The sequence below is a fragment of the Barbatula barbatula genome (genome assembly GCF_947034865.1).
Source record: "Barbatula barbatula genome assembly, chromosome: 3".
In the NCBI taxonomy this organism is placed as follows: Eukaryota; Metazoa; Chordata; class Actinopteri; order Cypriniformes; family Nemacheilidae; genus Barbatula; species Barbatula barbatula.
Genome location: NC_136764.1, coordinates 10,810,101 through 10,830,839, shown reverse-complemented (window position 1 = coordinate 10,830,839; position 20,739 = coordinate 10,810,101). Strand labels below are relative to the sequence as shown.

General features: G+C 37.7%; 1 protein-coding gene across 2 annotated transcripts; it reads right to left on the bottom strand.

Moving 5' to 3' along the window:
* Positions 1-4,300: 4,300 nt before the first annotated feature.
* keap1a (kelch-like ECH-associated protein 1a) lies at positions 4,301-16,342 on the bottom strand. Of its 2 annotated transcripts, XM_079453561.1 has the most exons (8): positions 15,995-16,243; positions 13,256-13,351; positions 12,706-12,979; positions 11,194-11,550; positions 8,554-9,230; positions 6,464-6,669; positions 5,604-5,780; positions 4,301-5,522 (listed from the first exon to the last, which is right to left on the bottom strand). In XM_079453561.1, the coding sequence occupies exons 3-8, from the start codon at positions 12,913-12,915 to the stop codon at positions 5,347-5,349; spliced, it is 1,803 nt and encodes a 600-aa protein (XP_079309687.1). In that variant the 5' UTR covers positions 12,916-12,979; positions 13,256-13,351; positions 15,995-16,243; the 3' UTR covers positions 4,301-5,346. The 2 variants fall into 2 exon arrangements, with proteins under 2 accessions (XP_079309687.1, XP_079309688.1); XM_079453562.1 differs by having other exon boundaries at positions 12,706-13,351; positions 15,995-16,342.
* Positions 16,343-20,739: the final 4,397 nt, after the last annotated feature.

Below are 20,739 nucleotides of genomic sequence, written 5' to 3'. Positions count from 1 at the left end.
TTAAAAGGACATGTGGGTGAGAAAATGATGACAGATTTTTTAACATAGGTGGGCATATCACATTGACGGTTTAATCATCGCTGCCTTCACATGACTTTTCACATGTCTATATTTTGCCACTACCCACAGATATGCATGACATACCTCAGTTTTAACAAAATGAGCTCAAGGGATGCAAAAGGGAAGCTACCTGCTACAAAAAAACAAAGAAATAAATCAAATGTAATTTCATCAGTATTGCTGACGATGCCAATGGAGCATCCATTGGATCTGAGGAATTTGCCCATTTAGATGGATATCGTGACGTCATAAAAAACGGGGACCTTTAACCCGGTGTAGCACACAAGAGGGAAACTGATTGAAAAATGGACGAGGCTCAGGTCAAAACATTAGGTCTCTTCTTTGGCAGTCATATCTATTGGAAATGAGGCATTAGACAATATCACAGCAAAGTTGGTAGTTATCATCAAAGCATGTTTCCACTGTTCTGACACTTGCAATTACATAAATCAATAACAATGGAAGAAAATATTAACTGACCAATGTCTTCATGTAATCACATTAGCATTTTAGTGCATAGAACTCATAGATTTTATTTTACTGATACACAAGAAGATGCAACCATATGCATGTATCAAATAACCATCTTTGATTTTCATATTATTGAATCAAAGTTATTCTCCCACTAATTCAAACCTTTAACCCTCGTCCATTTCAATTTACAGCACATGCACTTAGCCGTTTATTCTGATGGATATGCAACAACTCAGCATCAATATGCAACAATGCCTTACAATGTCACGCACACGTGCTGCAGTAACTGTATATGACAATATACAATAAAACACGCATCTCCTGTGGTTGGTTTTTTTTGCGACTGACTCACTGCAAATCCCAGAGGCATACAAACCATAATCTTGGAAGTCGTCATTTCCATCTGAATAATTGATCACAGATGATTGGCATGAGGCGGCAAGTGCCCACGGTCACTTTAAACTGAGATGTTCAGTAGCAGTCAACATATTTTCAATAGCAACACTGCTTTAATAATGACATAAGCTTATGTTTTCCAAAAAGGAAAAATACTAAATATGGCTACATAAAACAAGTAATGATTAGTAATAATAAAATATTAATAAAAATATTAGCCAAACAGTTAATTCGGCACGATAGGTTTCAACATTCATTAGTTTGCAATATTCATTTTATAATTTTAATAAACACATAAGAAATAACCCACGATATGATTATTATTGCTTCGTATGTTATATTCTGAAATCGGGCTTGTGTTTACATGTTTTATAAATTTAAATCTTGGTCATCTAATTTCAAATGTACTAATTTCTTATTCCCGCGGAGGGAGGGCAAGACGCTGACTCGAACAGCTGCTTCATGACCCAAAAAACTGTCAGTCTTTCCCCGGAATAAATTGTGGAATGTTCCACTTTTGCAGCCGGGAACACCTCCGGTCCTACATACCATTAAAAACCGCGTTAAGTTCCTCAAATTAAGCGATTGCAAATCAAACCCGACTAAACGTACATTTAGTGATCAACTCGAGTATTTAAACGAACGATTTCTCGCTATCGTAACGTGTAAACAGAAAGCACGTCTCGAGTTCCCCCCGCTTCTGTGAGCCCTCTTTCAGGCGGACCCATAGTAGAATCAATTCATAGAGTGGGGAGCTTGAAACCGCACACTCATGCTTCTCGGCTTAGTTTGGGAAAATAAGTGTTGAACACATTTTGGATTTGGAAGTTGTACGGTGTGGTTTGCGAGCGAAGGTTGCGAACGAACTGCACGGTTTAACGGCAATCCAGTTCACGCTGTTTTACATTATAAACTAACATCGTTAAGAAATATGTGTTTGCGCGCGCACGATTAAACGACTTACCGTCTATTATAATTGAACTCTGCTCTTGGGTCTCGTATCTCTTGCTGGTAGTGAGAAAATCATCTTCCTCTGTATTTACAAAGCTCGTATTTTGCAGAATTGTGATTGGTGATACGGTCATGTAAGGCTCGCACGTGATATGCGTTCTGCCATACGCTCAGAATTCCCGCAAAGTCAATAAGGGTCAAGTGAAATTTCACACCAATGAATGACGACGGTTCTGCGATACTTTAGTTTTACGTGAAACGTCACATCTTCACGTCCACGGTTATGAATAATGCATACAAACTAATATTCTTAACAAGCAAGTGTAGATTTGACACCTTCCGTGGTCACAAGATGCAGCGAGGTCAAATAATTGTCTCACTTAATAAATCGTTCATGTGATTTTAAGTCCAATCTATCTACCAGCGGTAGACAGGCTAGACATGAAACGGGGTTAAACCTTATTTACAGGCTCTGAAAGATCATTTGATTTTGTCACCGCAGAAGGTTTACAGTTTATATGTGTGATTGACATCTGTCAAGGTCACATGGATTTGTTGTCCACAACTGCACATAGCTGATAAGGCTTAATATTATAAGTTTAGAACTTAAATATAGTATGCGGTTTCATTACACTACAATTGAAGCATTGGGCAGTGGTCATATGGCATTGCTAAACTGTTGCATGTCCCCTCTTTAGTAAACTGAGGACTGACATTAATAGCTGCTTTAGCCAGATCAGGACACTACGAGACCAGCAGTGGGATACCACAGTCTTTTCTGTCGTTGATGTCTGTCCCGGTTCATTTTTTTAAAGAACTTTATATGGTTACAGCATATAAGCGCCAACTATGTGCAGAGATGTAGATTAAAAGTATAGGTCAATGTCCAAATGACAATTCTATATTATTTACTCACCCTCTTGTCATTTCAAACCTGTATGACTTTCATCTGCAGAACACAAAAGAAGATATTTAGAAAAATGTCGACACCGCCGGTCCCCATTGACTTGCATTGTTTTGTGTCCATACAATAGAAGTCAATGGGGACCAACGATTTTTGGTTACCAACGTTTTTCAAAATATCTTTTGTGTTTTGCAGCAGAAAGAAAATCACAGGTTTAAAATGACAAGTAAATGATGACATAGTTATCATATTGTAGGTGTACTATTCAAGTAAAATGAATCATATCATTTGAAATTAGATTACTAATATTATAATGGTTAAATCGTTTCTCAGTTTTTTACAATAAATGGAAAATAAATGAGTCAGCTGGGGTTGTAATATCTCTATGTGCTTTAGTGAGTCATTTCCAGAACGGGAGGCACATTAAACATCTTTGCAGCCCACACCTCTGCATTCGTAATGTCTGCTAAAGCGTTCATTGGCGTCACAAGCTTTGTTGTTTGACCAGTCAGTATTGACGTGCTGAGCATTGCAAGTCCTTCTGAGTACATCTCGCATTATGGAAGGTGGCTATACGTCACGCCGCATCAAGAATGCAGCGCCTGAGATTTGTTGTTGGATGTTTGTGTGTGTGCTGGAGAATGCGTCATGACTTTGCCATGTGAGTCATCAAATATATTGTCAGGCTCTGGGAAGAGACGGCCTCTGCTCCCGTCCAATCAGATTTCAAGATGAGCCAAAACAAGGCCTCGTCTGTGTGTCTATGAGCATGTGTTGGTGTGTGAGGGATCCAGTGCCTGCTGATCACACACACCTCACATCCTGCCACACAGAGAATAGCCAAAGGACTTGAATCTGTTTGCTCTGTATGCCATTGTTGACAAGATGTCTCATGATAAAGTCGTAAATTTACAGGGCCTCCGTGTGTCTGGATTTAACAGCGATCACTGGGTAAACAAACCACTGAGACAAACCTGGAAATGAGCCACTTTCTGTAAACCATAACATGTGGAGACAGTGAGTGGACTTGCTTTTCTGCTGAGTATTAGCAAGGAAACATTCCTGACCCATTGTTTAACATGCAATCTACATCGAGACGTAACCATACACCAACAATCACCACATTATTGGTCTTGTGAGTGAAGCACTGTCCAGTTTACCAATTTCCTTTTTTTCACATTGCTTCTTTTCGGGGGTCTCATAAATGTCGGGTTTCCTGGAATCCATCCGGCAGAAATGTACTGAAACCTGTGGATGAGAGAAAGACGATGGGCCCTCTCAGTTTCTTTAAACAATCTTCTGACGCATGGCGAATGACTAATATTGTGACATCACAAGAGTAATAGTGTCTTCATTTAAAACAAAGCAAAACAGCATCTGTCATCCATGACAGATTCTCGAAAGCACTGCAGGCTGAGACATATGGCAGTACGGTTTAAGAACACTGAAGTCATGTTATAACAATCTAATACGATTATAATGCTATCCAAAGAGAAAAGGACAAGTAAAATTGTTGTAAATTTATCTCTGGAAGAGTATTTAATCAATGTAAATGAGTTTTAAATAGTTCAAATTTACAATGTATACAACTTGAATAAATTAACAATTAAAAATGATAATAGGAAGCGAACAAAAATCATGTTAATTTCCTAAGTACCCCCAATATCAGTAGTCCAGTACTAAAAATGCTCCCATTGCAACTGGAAGGAGAATTCCTCCACCTAGTGGTAATAAGAAAACACACAGTAACATCATCTATGAAGCCTGTATATTAAATACATTATAAAGAATGTTTATAAAAGATTGCATTAGTTTCTAGTGCATATTAAAAATATAATTTTCATACTTAATTGCATCCACAGTTATAATACAGTTTGATATTATAACATTATTCAAGGTAAAGAACATATTTCGGCAATTACATTTCTAGTTGATTTTTTGTTTTAACACGTTATCTCTTTAAATATATAATTACAGAATTTGGAAAATTATAGCATGTTGTATAACTGTGGTTTACATTTATTCAGTTAAGTAATTACTGCAAACACTGAAGTTTTATCATTCTAATCCATACAGTATAGACAGGCTTCATGGAAAGTGTTACTGCAAACTCCTGTACGTGGACAAAAGGGGTCGATCCTGAAGTTTTCTGTCAAAAACAACAACAACAAAACAAAATCCAAACCCAAGCCGAACCTTCATAAACACTCAGTACTTTATCATCTGCACATTAAACAGAGCTTATCTGGACATGAATAGTATTATAGAACAAGTGTTCAGCAGTTAGACAATACAATTGAGTACATCACCATTCATTCAGACCTGATCACGTCATCAGAGATTCACATTCGTACCTGATCATGTGATCAGAGGTTCATTAGTCCAGATTAGCGACTTTCTCTTTATAAATCACTTTGTGGTGGACAGCCATTTATCAAATAGACAAATTGAACTAAATATTTAACAACATATGTCCTCATTGGCATCTCATGCTTAAAGGGATTCAGGGGAAATGCAACAACTTTGAGTTGTCTTCAAATGGCACATGTTAAGTCAAACCATCACACCTCCTCCTCTTCCTCCTCCTCTTCTGGCAAAATTCCAGGGCACGGTTCCATGGTTACAGCAACGCCCATTCCACTGCGGCCAATAGGCATGTCTGTTAAATGCGTCCATACATTACTGCCTGGACAGTAGCACTCCACGCAGGATAAGAAACCGCCTTGATTAAATCCACCTAAAGGGAAATAAAATTACAGATGTAAAATCATCTGGTAGATTATTTAAACCAATCTATGTACACATCCATCCATCCTACCTAACACATATATATTGCTTTGGAAGACTGTCACTCCGTGTGCACTGCGGCACTGGTTCATACAGGCCAAGGGTTCCCAAACATCACGTGTTATGTTAAATCTCTCCATTGATTTGAGCTGAGTTTGACCATCATAGCCACCAATTGCATAGAGGTTGGTGTCCAGACACACCAAGCCTACCAACAGAAATCAGAGGGTTTAGTCAACAACTGTTTCAAGCTATGTTTTATATAGAAAAGACTTAGATGGTTGAAAAAAATACATATGAACACATATGATACACAACATTCAACAGAACAATTTAAACTTAATTGAAATGTTAAAAAAATATCTTCAAAACTAACATGTGAAATAAAACAGTAAACAAAAAAGTGATAAACAAAGTTTAAGTGTCGCAAAATGGTCTATAATAATAATAACAGTTATCATTATTAGTATTATAAATAAATTACTATGTCAAACCACAAACAAATATTTTTCCTTTTGATAAGACATATTTGAAGTCCACTAAGAAAAATGTTAATATCTATGAAATAAAACATAATCGAAAAGATTTGTTTCAGTCATTCAGTTTCTAGAATTCTTTGTGCAATGGGTCTTCCTAGAACTCCTTTACCTTTTTTGTTTTAGTTTTTTTGCAAAGATTAAATCCACAGTGTTTCGTTTATTATCCGTGCTTTTTTCTGAGTTTTATCGCCACTTAATTAAAATTAGTGTGGCCATTTGTTCTTTTATTTTTACAGTCCCCTTTAGTCACATTTATACAATTGCATGATTTACTTGTGATCCATGGATTAATGTTTCATGTTAAACAGTCTGTTCCAATCCATTAGTTGCTTAAATTTTGCACTGTATTTACCGAGACCGCTCCGAACTGTGTTCATGGGTGCCATCTGCTGCCAGGTATTAGTGTCTGGTTGATAGCATTCCACTGTGTTCCATCGATGATCTCCATCAAACCCACCGACCACATACAGATGCCCCCCGCACGAGGCAACACCAGCCCCCAGTCGTGCTACTGACATAGGAGCCACAGATGTCCAGCGGTTTGTCTCTGGATCATACCTGTGAAACAATAAGCAGGAAATATTGTCGGTTGCCGGTTCTAATCTCAGTGCCAGCAGGTCATGACTGAAGTGCCCTTGAGCAAGACACCTTACCCCTGATTGCTCTGCAGTAATGTGCCACTGTATAAAACTACTTGTAAGTCGCTTTGGATAAAAGCGTCTGCCAAATGAATAAATGTAAATGTTGTATAGAACAGTTAGAGTTCAATAATCAAGACTGGGACATAAATTTTTTTTTGAATCTTTATTGCACTCGGTATCTAAGTTTTGTAATAAGATCAACAGAAATGTCAATTTATAGAAAACCTTCAACGAAATAAGTTAAATATATCCTGCCAAACATGCAGCATTTCCACTCAAAAGCTTGTGGAGACGGCTACTGTTACTGACCCGAGAGTTTTTACATCCAAGCAAAACAGAGACACATACCAAGTGTTGAATTTCCCACATCTTTCAAATTTCAGAGGATCTATTTACATTCATTGTTTAAACTTGTATCAGGCTCTCATTCCTAAATTGAATACACGCACAATCTCTCTCCTACATGCCTGGAAAGATTAACTTCTCACTTGAGCTGCTCACTCTCATAAATGATACTCGATAAGTTTCATGCCTGTGATATGAACCTAAACAAAAGCTTTTCAATAATTTTACCGCAAAAAGATCAAGTGCTACAATGACTGCTTCATCTATAGATCAACTGTAAATATGTCTTATAAAGTCAGAAAGTCTCAATATCTTGTTTTGTTTAAATTTAGCGAATTCTAACCAACGGCTCACTCCACCCCTCCCTTCCGAATCACTACGGAGACTGAAACAGAAATAAGATGAAGTCACGTTTTCGTAGGAAATAATGAATTTACAAAGCGTTTATAGAACAGTCTGTCCGTTTAGGGTTACTGTAGAAACAACATGGCGAATTCCATGTAAGGGGACCCGCAGTGTATTTATATAGAAAGAGCTCATTCTAAGGTAATGATTATTATGTAAGGAGCAACATCGTACGAGCAACATGTTTACCTACATTTCTATCTTCCTTAATTGAGCTATTAATGCAATTCAGCATTGATTCTCCACACAGTAATTTTGTGAAAATTATAATCTTACTCACATTTTAGTGTCATTTGTAGCAATGATGTTTTAAATTGACCTCAAACTAATGAAGGTTAATGAAGGTTTTCATGCTGTAATTGTTAGTAAGAGCATCAACGTAATTACTTTTGCACAACAGACTTCCTTAAACAAATGTGTTTAGCCTTTCCAAAGTAAATATACAGTAGCAACTGCCTTAGTTGTCACAACACAATGAAGCAACCCGGATACGTCAAGTTTAAGAGCATTTGTTTTCACAACCAGTTCGTACAAGGTCTTACTTGAATTGCCCTTATGCTTATTGGATGTGAATATAAAATATTACCATCAATACACTTATTCTGCAAACATGTTTCTCTTGAAACCTAACTCTACACTGTGGAATGTCTGTTATGAAACATTCGCCTGAAGCTTGTTAGTCAAGAGAAACGTCTGCAAAGAGAACAGACTAAAATCGTCACTACACCCCGATGAAAACAGTTTTTACTTCAAACATTCTGTAGCCGATGAGAGACGTATCGCAAGTCTAGCGTGTAGCGTAACCTTTCTGCTCGTATTTTGTACAGAACATTGTTCGCCTCTCGCAGCCAGGTGTGGTGGCGGTCTACTGTTACTATAATACAAGCTCTGTCGTTTTCATCTGTCAATATGCCCTGTGCGAATGTTTTAATTCAGCTAGCATCCTTATAATAGAAAGGAAATATAATATAAAGAGGAAAACCCCCACAGTGTAAAGCAAACCGCCACACAAAACCTTTTTGAGTACTATTCTTCCTGTTCTTGGCCTCACCTCTCAACGCTGTTGTGATGTGTAGAGGCATGTGAACCCCCTACGGCATAAATGCTCCCATCAATGACCCCGACACCCACTCTGTTTCTGGGCGTGTTGAGCGGAGCCAGCTGGGTCCACTGGTTAGTCATGGGGTTGTAGCAGGACAAAGATCCAGACTCGGTGTTGTTCTGCAAAGAGAGGTTCCGTCCTCCAACTGTATAAAGAAGGCCAAACAACACGCAGGCCCCTAAACCGCTACAGGGAGATCCCATCCCAGCTAGCTTTAGCCAGACGTTCTTCTTCGGATCGTAGGCCTCCAAAGAGTCCAGGGAGTGTTGCCTGTAACCCCCCGCTATGTATATTAGCTGGGTCCCGCGATGAGGAGGGGGAGGCAACGGTTTTCTGAGAGCCATCTCCTGAAAGATCTTGGACAGGAAGTCCTTGCAGGAGTTGGCTTTGCTGAGAATCGGGCACGACTGCAGTTGTCTTTTGAGGAACGTGGATGGCAGGGCGTAGATGTGGACCGCATTCAGGAGGGCATGGAAGTACTGAGCACGGTTCTCAGCATCCCAGCGGACCCAGTCGATGCAGGCTTTGTAGACCTCGGTCTCGCATAGCACCTTTATACTGTCTTGACTGATCAACTCAAGGAGCTGACAGTGGGACAAACTGAAGAATTCCTCCTCTTTGGTTACCTGTGTCACATGCAAGGGGGTCATTTAGATCAGATACAGTCTACAGATTCAAAGAGGGTAAAAACTGTATATACTTTTATATATATATATAAATACACCACCATTTAAAGAAGGTATGGACTGATTTTGGCCAATAACGATAACCAACTATTCTTTTCACATTGGATGCCGATACCCGATTAATTGCCGATATAGAGTATCTAAATATAAATATAAAATTACTTAAGACAGAAACAAAAGGCAAAAAGTGGACAACTGGTTTTATTTAAAAACATTCACTACAGAAAACAAGGTAAACATACGTTTTTTTCACCCTGAAAATTATGTATCAAGCCTACTGTACACTAGTTAATGATTCTTTAACCTTCAAACTTTCCTGGAATATTTCTTATTTAATAAATAGCACTAAGTGAATGATCACGACAGAAAGACAGTATTGTATTTTATTATAACTGTGAGCAGCATGCAGCTGAAGAAGTTAAACCAGAGGAAATGATTTATGATAGATCGGCTATTATTATCATCTGATACCGATATGGCCGATCATTTATCATGCATCCCGTGCAATATATAATTGTGCCAACAATTTCTTGTCATTACAACATTTTCTTTGATTAGAAAACATGTTTTTGGATCACTTTGACCAAAGAATTAGGGAAAATAGCCTAATAAGAGCCCAGAATAAATGAGAACTTCTTCAATACTGCAAAAGCATCCCAGGGTGAGACCTGGTCAGAATGTGAAGAATACTAATTATTTGCCAAAAAAAATGTATAAATAATTTTATTTTTTAGACACATAGATACATTTGTGGTGTTCTATAGTTTTGATGAGTTTACTACAAAGTAAATATCATAAACATTTGAAAGGTAGTGTGTCTATAAATGATTGTGAAGCTGCACATCATAGAATAATAATAATAATAAAATAGGAAACCATTAAAAAATTATTATTATTTTTTATTTGCTATTTATAGGTATGAGTTTTGGTAAAATTATCATTTTTGTTTCATTTTGTTAACTACTAACAATATTTCTCCCAAATTTCAAATTAAAAGATTGTTGCTATTTGCATTTATATGCAGAAAATGAAACTGGAGAAACAGGTCAAAAATAACAGAAAAGATCCTCTGTATTTTTTCAGACCTCGAATACTGCAAAGATGTGCTTATGAGGTTTTTAATGTGATAACCTTGATCAGTTTTCATGTGTCATGCCGTCAGTCTTTCACGTTGCTGTTGGATAACTTTTTCACTCCTGATGTTTGATTTTGTTGAAATTAAACAGACAATGGACAGGCCACAATACCTCTAGAAATGCAGATTAAATTTAAATTTGGAGAGGTCTCCTAATGTTTTACACGGGTGTGTGTATAAAATCACAAATGCTAAATATCATCCAAAAATGTTCCCATTATTTACTCACAAATGAAAATGATGTCATTATCATGGAACTCACAAATCTCATTTGGCTTTAATGTGTGTGTATGTGTGGCCTTGATTTTATATCCCGGTGGAGAACTAAACCTGTATACACGCACCAACTCGTGAGGACCAAAATTTTAAATATAAAAATGCAATTCGTTTTCTAATGTGTCTAGCATTAAAGCAGCTTAGACAGTCTGTCTGACATTTCTTGAACAACAAAGAAATTGCATTGAAATTGATCACATAAACATCAGTCCTCTGTTCTGTTATCATTATAGTTTCTCAAACAAATCATGACAACATTCTCATTCTTAGCTAAACTATTTACGTACTGCACTTCTTATTATTTGATGGATGGATAATTTGCAAGGCAGACCAACGCCCAATTGACAACTCAATTAGCTGTACAGCTCTTTCATTCACACACAACTGTTACAGGTCAATGGCTCAGTATACTTCCTCAGGAGAGCACTGCAGGTGGCAACTATCGATCGCTGCTAACTGACACTTCGGGAACAGAGTCCATAGGGCACGTACCTCATTGAAGTGAGTGTTGATGTATTCTCTTGTACGAAGGTGCAGGTCGGTGCAGGCGATCTCCTCTGCAAATCTCGAGATGCCTATGACGTTCGACGGCTCCAGGTTCTTTGTGAGGAAATCGCAGCACGCTTTGGCCACCTCTTCTATCTGATAACGCATGGCGGTCAGGAGAAGGTAAAGGACGCATTTCTCACCCACCGTGATGCGGGAGGTGTAGGCGAAGTCAATGAGGCGGCTGATGACCTGGGGGCACACGTCTTGTAAGGTGACCTCAGAGGCGTGGCATTCCCTGAAATTACTGGTGAACATGGCTTTGAAGTATGGACTGCAGGCGGCCAGTACCAGTTTATGTACCTGGAGCATGAAGACAATTGTATGTTACTAGAACAGTATTAATATCTAAACATACTTTAAACGAGACACATTTACTCTGTAAAAGCAAATTATATTTGTTTCAAAAATCATGTTTTTTTATTATGTGATCATGTTTTTATTGTGTAAGGAAACTGTATTTCAGCTGTTATTACTTAATCAAAACAACCCAACTGCCATTGGATTGATATTAATTGGAACACACAAAAATATGATGTTTGTCTTCAAGTTGACATTAAATATTAAGTTTTGTCAGAGAAAATCAATGGGGACTGAAAAGTAAACTTGTTTTCCCTTTGAATTGATTTGTTTTTGCAAGTAGGACACACCTGAAAGAAAATGTGACTGTACCTGTCATGTCCTCACAATTCCCACCAAATGCTTTAACATGTGCAAACATAATTCTGCACTTGTAATGAGCACAATTTACCTTTGTGATCCGTTATTTACAGTGGCAGGAAAATTTCATATTAAAAATAACCACAGTAACAGATTAACTTTTTTAATTTCTAGCTCAAATATTATTAGGATGCTTTAAGAAAATAACCCATCTATGTTGGTCTGCATTCTGATGATGTCTCAAAAAAAGTGTTTGTTTACACTTAATTTATGTTTCACACGCCAGGGAAAGTCTGTTTTTGAATGTTTTGAATAAAAACCAATAATCCAATAACACCTGTGACCAATAACATTTAAAAAGTGCAAACCATTTACATGATAATGGATTTGATAAGCTGTCAATTTGATCAAAATCAAAAATTGCTCTTAAAGTGATCCCAAAGATATGTCCTCTGTTTCGTTTTCATTATATGTATGGTGTGGTAAGAGTGCTTTCATCAAGAACGATTTACATTATCTGAATAGCTATAGTTCTTTAAGGGATAGAAGAAGAATAGCTATTATCGTCATTGCAAGCCAAAGCAAACAATGAAATTCTTAAAGCATCTCTAACACAAAACACAAGAGATATATACGTAAATACTTGTGATATAATAAGACAATGAAGTGCAAAATAAATGGCAGAGCGTTTATACAATTTGAGGGTGAGAAATTATGACAGAATTTCTGGGTGAACTATCCCTTTAAGCCAATAGTTTTCAGTATTAGTATCCAATAGTCAACACCCATAACTCTTACCTTAAAATCCTCTGTCTTGTCTTTGTACGTCACATGAAGAACGAGATCACACAGCATCTCATGATGTCGAAACTCATCCATGACCTTCATGGTCCTAGAGGGATGACTTTCAACTGTATAATCCAAGTACCCATGACCCCTCATGGAGGGCACAACAATGGCGGAAAAATCCTCATCTTTGATGGGCCTCTTCTTTTTTGGACATATCATTCTCCAAAGCAGGAATGTCACTGATATATGTAGGAAATGGATGGCGACTGCAGTTTAAGATTATCTAGATCCATCAACATGTCATGAAGAAAAACAGACACAACTGGTGATCACTTAGCGATAGAGAACCGTGTTTCTTCTGTCTGGTTAGAAGTCCACCATACCGAGGATTGCTCTCCAGCCAGGACGGCATTGTTGAAATATCCAACGATGTACAATATAAAAAATGTATTGCTTCGCCCGCTTCTTTAAATTAGATAAATACTTCTTTTATAGACAGAGACTGTTCTATCTTCTCAAGGATGTATGTAAGGAATTCATTTAAAATAATTTAACCCACATGCATCAAGAGAGTTTCGTCCACTGGGGTCAGGCTTGATAAAACAGGGTCATACAACAGTTTCCCTTGAAGATCTGGAATGTGCTCTTTTAAACCCTGTGAAAAAACAAAGATTCAGCTTCAAATAAGGACATGTTTAGTTAACCTCGCATCAGTGCCGTTTTTGTTTATAAACTACTTGGAAAAGCTTGTACAGCCGAGATGAGGAGGTTTTCTTCAATATTATACTAATCAGACGATGCATGCAACAGATGATATACAAGGAACACAAAGATAGCGTTACACAACTCCTACTAGAAACTGTCTTTACATTACAGCCTAGAGCTGCACACTTGGCTGAGTCACGTTTCACTTCCCTATTGCCTGACGGATGTCAAGTAGTCCACGGAAAAAATACCAGCTAAGCCACACCCTTTTCCACAGACGGTCACGTGATTTCCCGCATAATGCAGCCAATACTTGCGGAACAACTGGAATGGTTATGTACAAAATGCCTGAAACCTTTGTTGACACTAACATACTTCTCGGTTAAGACTTTGTTGTTGATCAATCTGGATGATGTTGGTTATCAGAAACCAGTTTTTCTTTCACGAGTTATGTAACAGCTCTGTCTTGCGGGTCATCTTGGTTAAGAGACTAGCTATCTCTGGTATTGCGCAAATGAGACCGTTAAAGCCAAACATATTTTCCTCAAAAAATTGCCACAGCTTATCACAAGATGTTTCTGAAAAATTCAGCTTGTTTTGGACTTTAACTGTGACCTATATCTCTCGTCAAACGCCCATTGTGTTGTGCTCCCACGTGCCATGCCTGACCAGAAAAATGTTAATATGCTGCACGGTGCACATTAGCACCAGCTCTGTGGTTCTGGGGGGGATTAAATATTAACTTTCTAAGTGTGGGTCTATTTCACAGAATGAAAAGTGAAAAGTCACAGCAGTGGAACACTTGTGGTAGGTGCTGCCAAGTGAACTTTCGTCCCAGTTAAGCCAAGCTGTGCCACCTGCATGATGATGCAATTGCAAGAAAAGTTAAACTCCCCACAAACTCTACAGATGCTTTTGTTTTTACTGTATTCCAGAGAGAGAGAGAGAGAGAGAGAGAGAGAGAGAGAGAGAGAGAGAGAGAGAGAGAGAGAGAGAGAGAGAGAGAGAGAGAGAGAGAGAGAGGAGAGAGAGAAGAGAGAAGAAAGAGAGAGAAGAAAGAGAGAGAAGAAAGAGAGAGAATAGAGAGAGAATAGAGAGAGAGAGAGAGAGAGAGAGAGAGAGAGAGAGAGAGATTCCTGTGCCACAGTTACACAGCTGAGGTCAGCAAAAGGACAAAACATTCAATTGACAGCTGCAGCATGACATTTCTATTGCCCTGATAAGAAGCAAGTCAGACTCTGAGCAGTCTGAAGGGTGTTCATGACCGCGAGCAAAGCTATGAATCATAAAGACAACTCTGGGTGGAATAGCAGGGTGGTGATTACTGGGTGGATGAGAAATGCTTTGTGCAAATTACGTTTCCAAGAACACGCACTGGTCTGTTTAAATATCGCAGGATCATTTGATCTGTCTTTTATAAAGGAAAGAATCAGACATGCACAAAAAATGTATGATGCATTGCAGTTTCACTAAAATATATGATTCACGATTCGACAAGAAGGATAGTACAATGGCCCAGGGCCTATGAGAGTTTCAATAATGACATGGAAACATCGTATGCCTTTTTTCCAGCAAGTCTGTCAATGTCATTGAATGACTTGCAGTTTACAGCTTTTAAATTAATCAAATAAATATAGACCACTTTGCAAGAAGTAAACACTGGTCCAGAAGCATTTCCCATTTAAATGAATGTAATCTTAGTTTTGAAACGTTGCATATATAATTGAAGATGTTGTTTAACATTTTGATTAGTTTGTAAATGTTCTATTATTTTGTTCAAACGTTTTTGCGTCATTAAAAAACTGTAACAGGAAGTTCTTTAGGACCAAGTGCTGTCCTAGGTGGTCTACATATATAAACCTGCAAGTCCCGTTTGTTTAGATATACGCTGTACTTTTAAAATGATTCAGCACTGTGTCGTCAAAGTTGACAAGCACTTTTAATACTTTTTATTGGTTAGATATTTGCAAAATCTGGATATACAATGGTTCAGAAGGACAGCAGCAACATATATATATACACATATATATATAAAGTATTATAATTTATTCATAAATAAATAATTATTAAAAACAATGGTAAAAAGTATCATTATTTACTGTGACTTTTAATAAGAAATACTTTTTAAATGCTAGATCAACTTCATGCCCGTTTTATTTAAAAGTCGATTTTAGTTCGTATAAAGTTTTAATTTAGTTGAGCACAGTGTAAACATTGTAAACTCTGTGATGCTTAAAGATGTGCACGGATGACCACAATAATCAATGTCGGTATAAAGCAACGCATAACTTTCACCTGTCTAGTAAGCAGCATATAAATAATACATCTAATGACAACATTCAGAGACATTTTAAAGAACCGCAATACCCTAATAAGGCAACACTTTCGTTTGAAATCAACAACAACAACCCTTATAATACGTCGTATCTAACATTATCATATCTGCCTCGTAAAATTGTGCTGACAAGTCGAAAGAAACGACACGGTTGAAGCTAAAGTCAATGGCGCGTTTTCTGCTTCGCGCTAGTCTCCATTCACACAAATGTAACGCAATCCATCCACTATCTACAGAACACCCACTGAAAACACTCACCTCATATCAGGAACCGGCTACAGTTTTCCACTCGAGTCAATGTGCAAGCTATTATTCGCAGTGTTAAACAAAGTAACAAACGCATTTGCGGACAGATAGTTCCCGAGTTTAGCGTGGAAAACGTCAAAGCAAAACACAAAAATCGAAAGTTTCTTTATGGCGTCGCGAAGCTTCGCCTTCCAGCTGTCATGACTCTGAAGAAGGAAACGGGCGCGAGTGAACGAGCGCGGGCTGGTTGGCTTCTGGCCGAACGCACGCGGAGCGATTGACAACAGTATGACTGTACAGAGGCGCGTGCACGCTCGCTCGCTCCCTCGCCCGCTGGCAGTGTACCAATAGCACAGTTCCTCTGACATCAGCATGACTGTGCAACTCCTCTATTCAGAAGAAAAACAATAAAACCTAATCCGACGAAGCGAAAGCAAAGATATCGTGTACAGTCAATGGACCTTAAATATACATCTCTGATCATTCATTCTGTAGTTTTGTGCACGAACATAAATTACTTCTGCAGACAAACATGTGCTCCCCCAAAAAAGTGTGCCATCGGTTTCTTTCAATAGAAAACAAAAGTTTTATTTCAAATAAAAATTTGCTAATGCATGACTAAAACCAAACAATGAAGAAAAGACAGCAAATAAGAGCCTTGAATAAATTGGGAACTCCGTTCATGCTCGAGATGCTGTCTTATTAAATGCCAAGAGATTGGCTTTGCCTTTTCTAGTCAAAGGGTGGCTACTTTAAGATGATAAAATATCACATAATGTTTATTATCAACATCATTTTCACAGTTAGAATAACGTTTCCATAGTGTTGACGAGTTTGCTAAATGGTGTAAAAAAATATAAAGATGAAGTGTTTCCAAACCCTGTGTTGAGACTTATGGAACTTATAGAATGTCAGGAAATTGCAGTCACAAGTATTTTTCTATTGTATCAAATTTTATGGATATCTCTTTATAGAAGATTCCTTTACAGTAAGCAAGTAAAGCTTTCAGAAGATTATATTGCTTATTAGGTTACACCCAGGCCTTTGACCGTTGTTGAGTCTTTGATGTTTGTTTTACTGATTCTTGTCTTGTCATGGTCTTAAGGAAGTCAGAGAGCTTGAAATTGTTATATAAATGAAAAGCAAATAGAAACGTTGTTTCAACAAAGCTAAAGTCATGGTCAGTAACCTGTGACATATTCAAATCATTTCACTGTTGCTATAGTAAAATATTTCTATATTTGTTAAAGAGAATTTAAGCCATCGATCAATAATTTTTTTAGCATAATAATCCACAGGTAACACTTTACATACAGTAAATAAGACTTGTCATTCAAAAAAAATATATTAGTCATTCGGGACAATAACATCACATATGATATTGCACTTTGTTCTATTCACGTTGTGTAAAGTGCTTCTTGCAGGTTCGTGTCATGCCTCCTGTGTGCTCATTTGCTGATAGACCCTGTGCAGAAGATAAACAGCAATATGACACAGCAGTTTAGAACAACTTTGATTGATGGAAAACCCTGCAAGCATGGCTCTTGCAGTCAGCTGAATTCACTGAATTCAAGCATATGGCCCTTCTTTTACATTATTGTTAATTATATAATGTTGTATTAAATGTAAATATTTTCCCAAAACAAAACATGACTGTTTCACATATTCGTTGCTATGGTTTTCTAAAGCAATTTGCAGGATGACTTGATTAAAGCTAAATCAATCATCAAAGAATCAAATAAAAGACATTTGGCTTATTAAACAACATATTGATGCGTTTTGATGTGCAGCTTAATCCCTGTGCCTATAATTCTTCATTTGGGACACATGGCTGTCAAATTGAGTTATATACATTGTATTTGTGCACCCTCTAATGGTAGCATGTGAATGCAGCACACAGTTTCCAGAGATTTGTTATGCAATATGAGGTATGCAGTTTGTACCTGTTGTGAATATTCCTCCAAACAACTGACCGTTACAGAAGCATAATATCACACCGATGAGAAGTCTGTTGGTACGACAAGAAAATAAAAAAACTCCCATTTATGTATCATTTGTACCAAGGTTTAATATTATATTCATTTAATCTCACTTGAGTTTTACTTTTGTTTTACTATTTTGCTAAGTTTATCAGACTTTGTGTGTGTCTTCATATTCTTGGGTTTTGAGACACTGATATGAATACCATACCAATGAATACCCCAGATATTTTAGTTATTACTGAGAGACACAGTAGCACAAATATATGCCGATGTGTTTGAAATGCAGTGCAGGAAATGCTGCCGGATTTGCATAAACTGTTTAAAAGCAAAGAGAATAGAGGAAGTTCTGTATTTGGGGGAATGAATAAAGAATTAGTCAAGAGAAGAGTCTGAAAGGTGAAAAATACACTCCCTACCCATTTCTTGTGGGATTGCCAATGCATTTCACCCAACACATTGGATCCAGATGTAATGAGAAGGGGAAAAAAGCAAGTCAACAATTCAGGGTCCAGTGGGACTTTTGGCTATACATTTGCTCGATCTTGCCATCACTGTGTGTATGGGTGATATACATCTGCCATGCATTATTGGGCTGACTGCCAAAGGTGCTTTGCTGGATTAATAAACTCAGAAAATGATGATATCACAACTATTTTTTGGCTGCTCATTCCATTTGAAGGAGTAGTTCACTATAAAATAAAAATTTCATGATAATGTTTAAAAAGTACATCGTTTTTTGTTTTCTTGGAAAATGGCCGATCATTTTGCTAGGCAACACCCTTATTCATCAACTGAGTCTTTTGAAGCTGCGATGAAATTTGGACCTTAATCAACAGCCAATGTTTAAATCTACTATATGGATAGAAACCTTGAAAACCGTTCCTCGAAAGCCTCACCGTAGACAGAAGAAATGAACACACGGACGGCTTGTATGACATGTGGGTGAGTGAATGAAATTAAATTTTATAGTGAATTACTCCTTTAATTTACATTTATCCATTCTCGAAGATAATCTAGGAAATAAAACATTGTAACATACATTACAGCGTATAAACACAGCTTAACCAAGTCTGGAGAGGTTTTGACCCTACTTCAAACAAACATTTTTTCCCAATCAGTGAGGATTGTACCTCTGGGGTCAGTGACTGTCTCTGTGTATTATGAGGATATTGCTTGATTTACAGTGATGTCAGCACGTGTTTCGCAGAGCTGGAGTCTCTCCCAGGTCTCCAGACCTTTTAAGAGGTTTTCCACGTCTGCCAAGTAGATTGAATATAAAACGCTGAGGTGTGCGGGACTGCGGTTTGACCCCCCTTGGGTAATCATCATTATATTATTGCATGTCCAATTTGAGCTCCTCAGAGTGTCTCAAAACAAAGAAAGCAATACTTTCACACTCCACTTGAATGCCGTGAGTCCAAGCCTCTGTCCCAAAGAGAATTCCTCCCTGAAATCTTTATGGTGGGATAATTTGTTCCACATGCCAGAGCTCACCCACTAAATCACAAGGTCCCGGCAATCAATGCTTCTCTGTCTCATTATGTGGCGTTGTGCTGTCTCAGAGCCGGCTTCTGGACGATAGATGTCCTAGATACGGGCTGTTTCAGTCGTTCTGAATAAACTTCACCTAGCTGGGTATGAGTCTTGAATGGGCCGAGAGATTTACGGTGTAATTCATCTAAAGGGAGGAAGTGCTTGTTTGATTTTCTGTTTCTAACTATCCTTGTTGTTCTGTCTCCAAAGCAGAACACTTTAACACATCACTCAAGTTATCTATTGCAAGCAGAAGTTCTCGCCGATCTGCATGTCCTGTGTTTTGAATTACTGTCTCATTTTTAGGGTCTGGTGAAACGTTTAATCCCACTCAATTTACAACCAAAGTAATCTTGTTAAGTATATTCATTTCTAAAGAAAATGATGATAAAAAGCTGAATTCTTCAGATTCCTGGAGTTTATCTTTTGTACGTGACCACACCAGTTTTGCTTGTTCTGTATACTTCGCTCAGAGATAATTATACGTTGTTGATGTGTTCGAGTGTAAAGGTTTCATTTTTCTTAAGCCAGCTGAGGTTGTTGTGATTACAACATCTTGATTTGTAATGTAAGTTTCCCCAGGGGTGATGTATTTATGTGACAACATTCTTCAGCAGCTATTGACTCACACACGGTATATGTGGCAGTAAACTGTTTAGAAGCTCAGACAAGGTGTTTAGAAGTGCAGAACATGTCTAGAACACATGCATTAGGTAATATAATAAGTAGCAGATGAACAAATGTAGTAAGAATCCTCTTCTGATAGCTTTGACTCGATCTGATGAATGCTCTTTGTCTCTATTCACTGACTTTGGATGACACCCTTCTTATTATAGCATTGATAATGGTGATAACTGGAAAGGAAGCCTACTCACTCATTTACGAGACACAACCAGCGTGAAACTAACGGTAAACTGTGCCTTAACAAGCATTTCTTCTACAGTAGATAAAGCACTGCATTGTGGCTGACCCACGGCCGAACTGTCCGTCATGGTTATTGTTTCAAAATATACCCCCTCGATGAATGAGTGACTCAGTGACCAGGACGATATCTCCAACAGCTCATAAACTTCATTTGTCAAACGTTAGTCATTATAACATTTATGCATTGTTATTGAATGAACATCAATTTTCCATACAAGAAAAACAAGAAAATGAAAAGTCAAGTTATCCATCCCCAAAAAGCTAACAATACAGTCTATTTACTGTATTTTGAAATCAAATTTTTTAATCAAAACTATT

What these genes read in the sequence shown, in the direction of transcription:
- keap1a (XM_079453562.1), bottom strand. Translation starts at nt 12,915, where the DNA reads ATGATATGTCCAAAAAAGAAGAGGCCCATCAAAGATGAGGATTTTTCC. An exon ending in TCAACACTCACTTCAATGAG is followed by an intron (nt 9,231 to 11,193) that starts GTACGTGCCCTA and finishes CATGTGACACAG; the next exon opens with GTAACCAAAGAGGAGGAATT. An exon ending in CACAGTTCGGAGCGGTCTCG is followed by an intron (nt 5,781 to 6,463) that starts GTAAATACAGTG and finishes TTCTGTTGGTAG; the next exon opens with GCTTGGTGTGTCTGGACACC.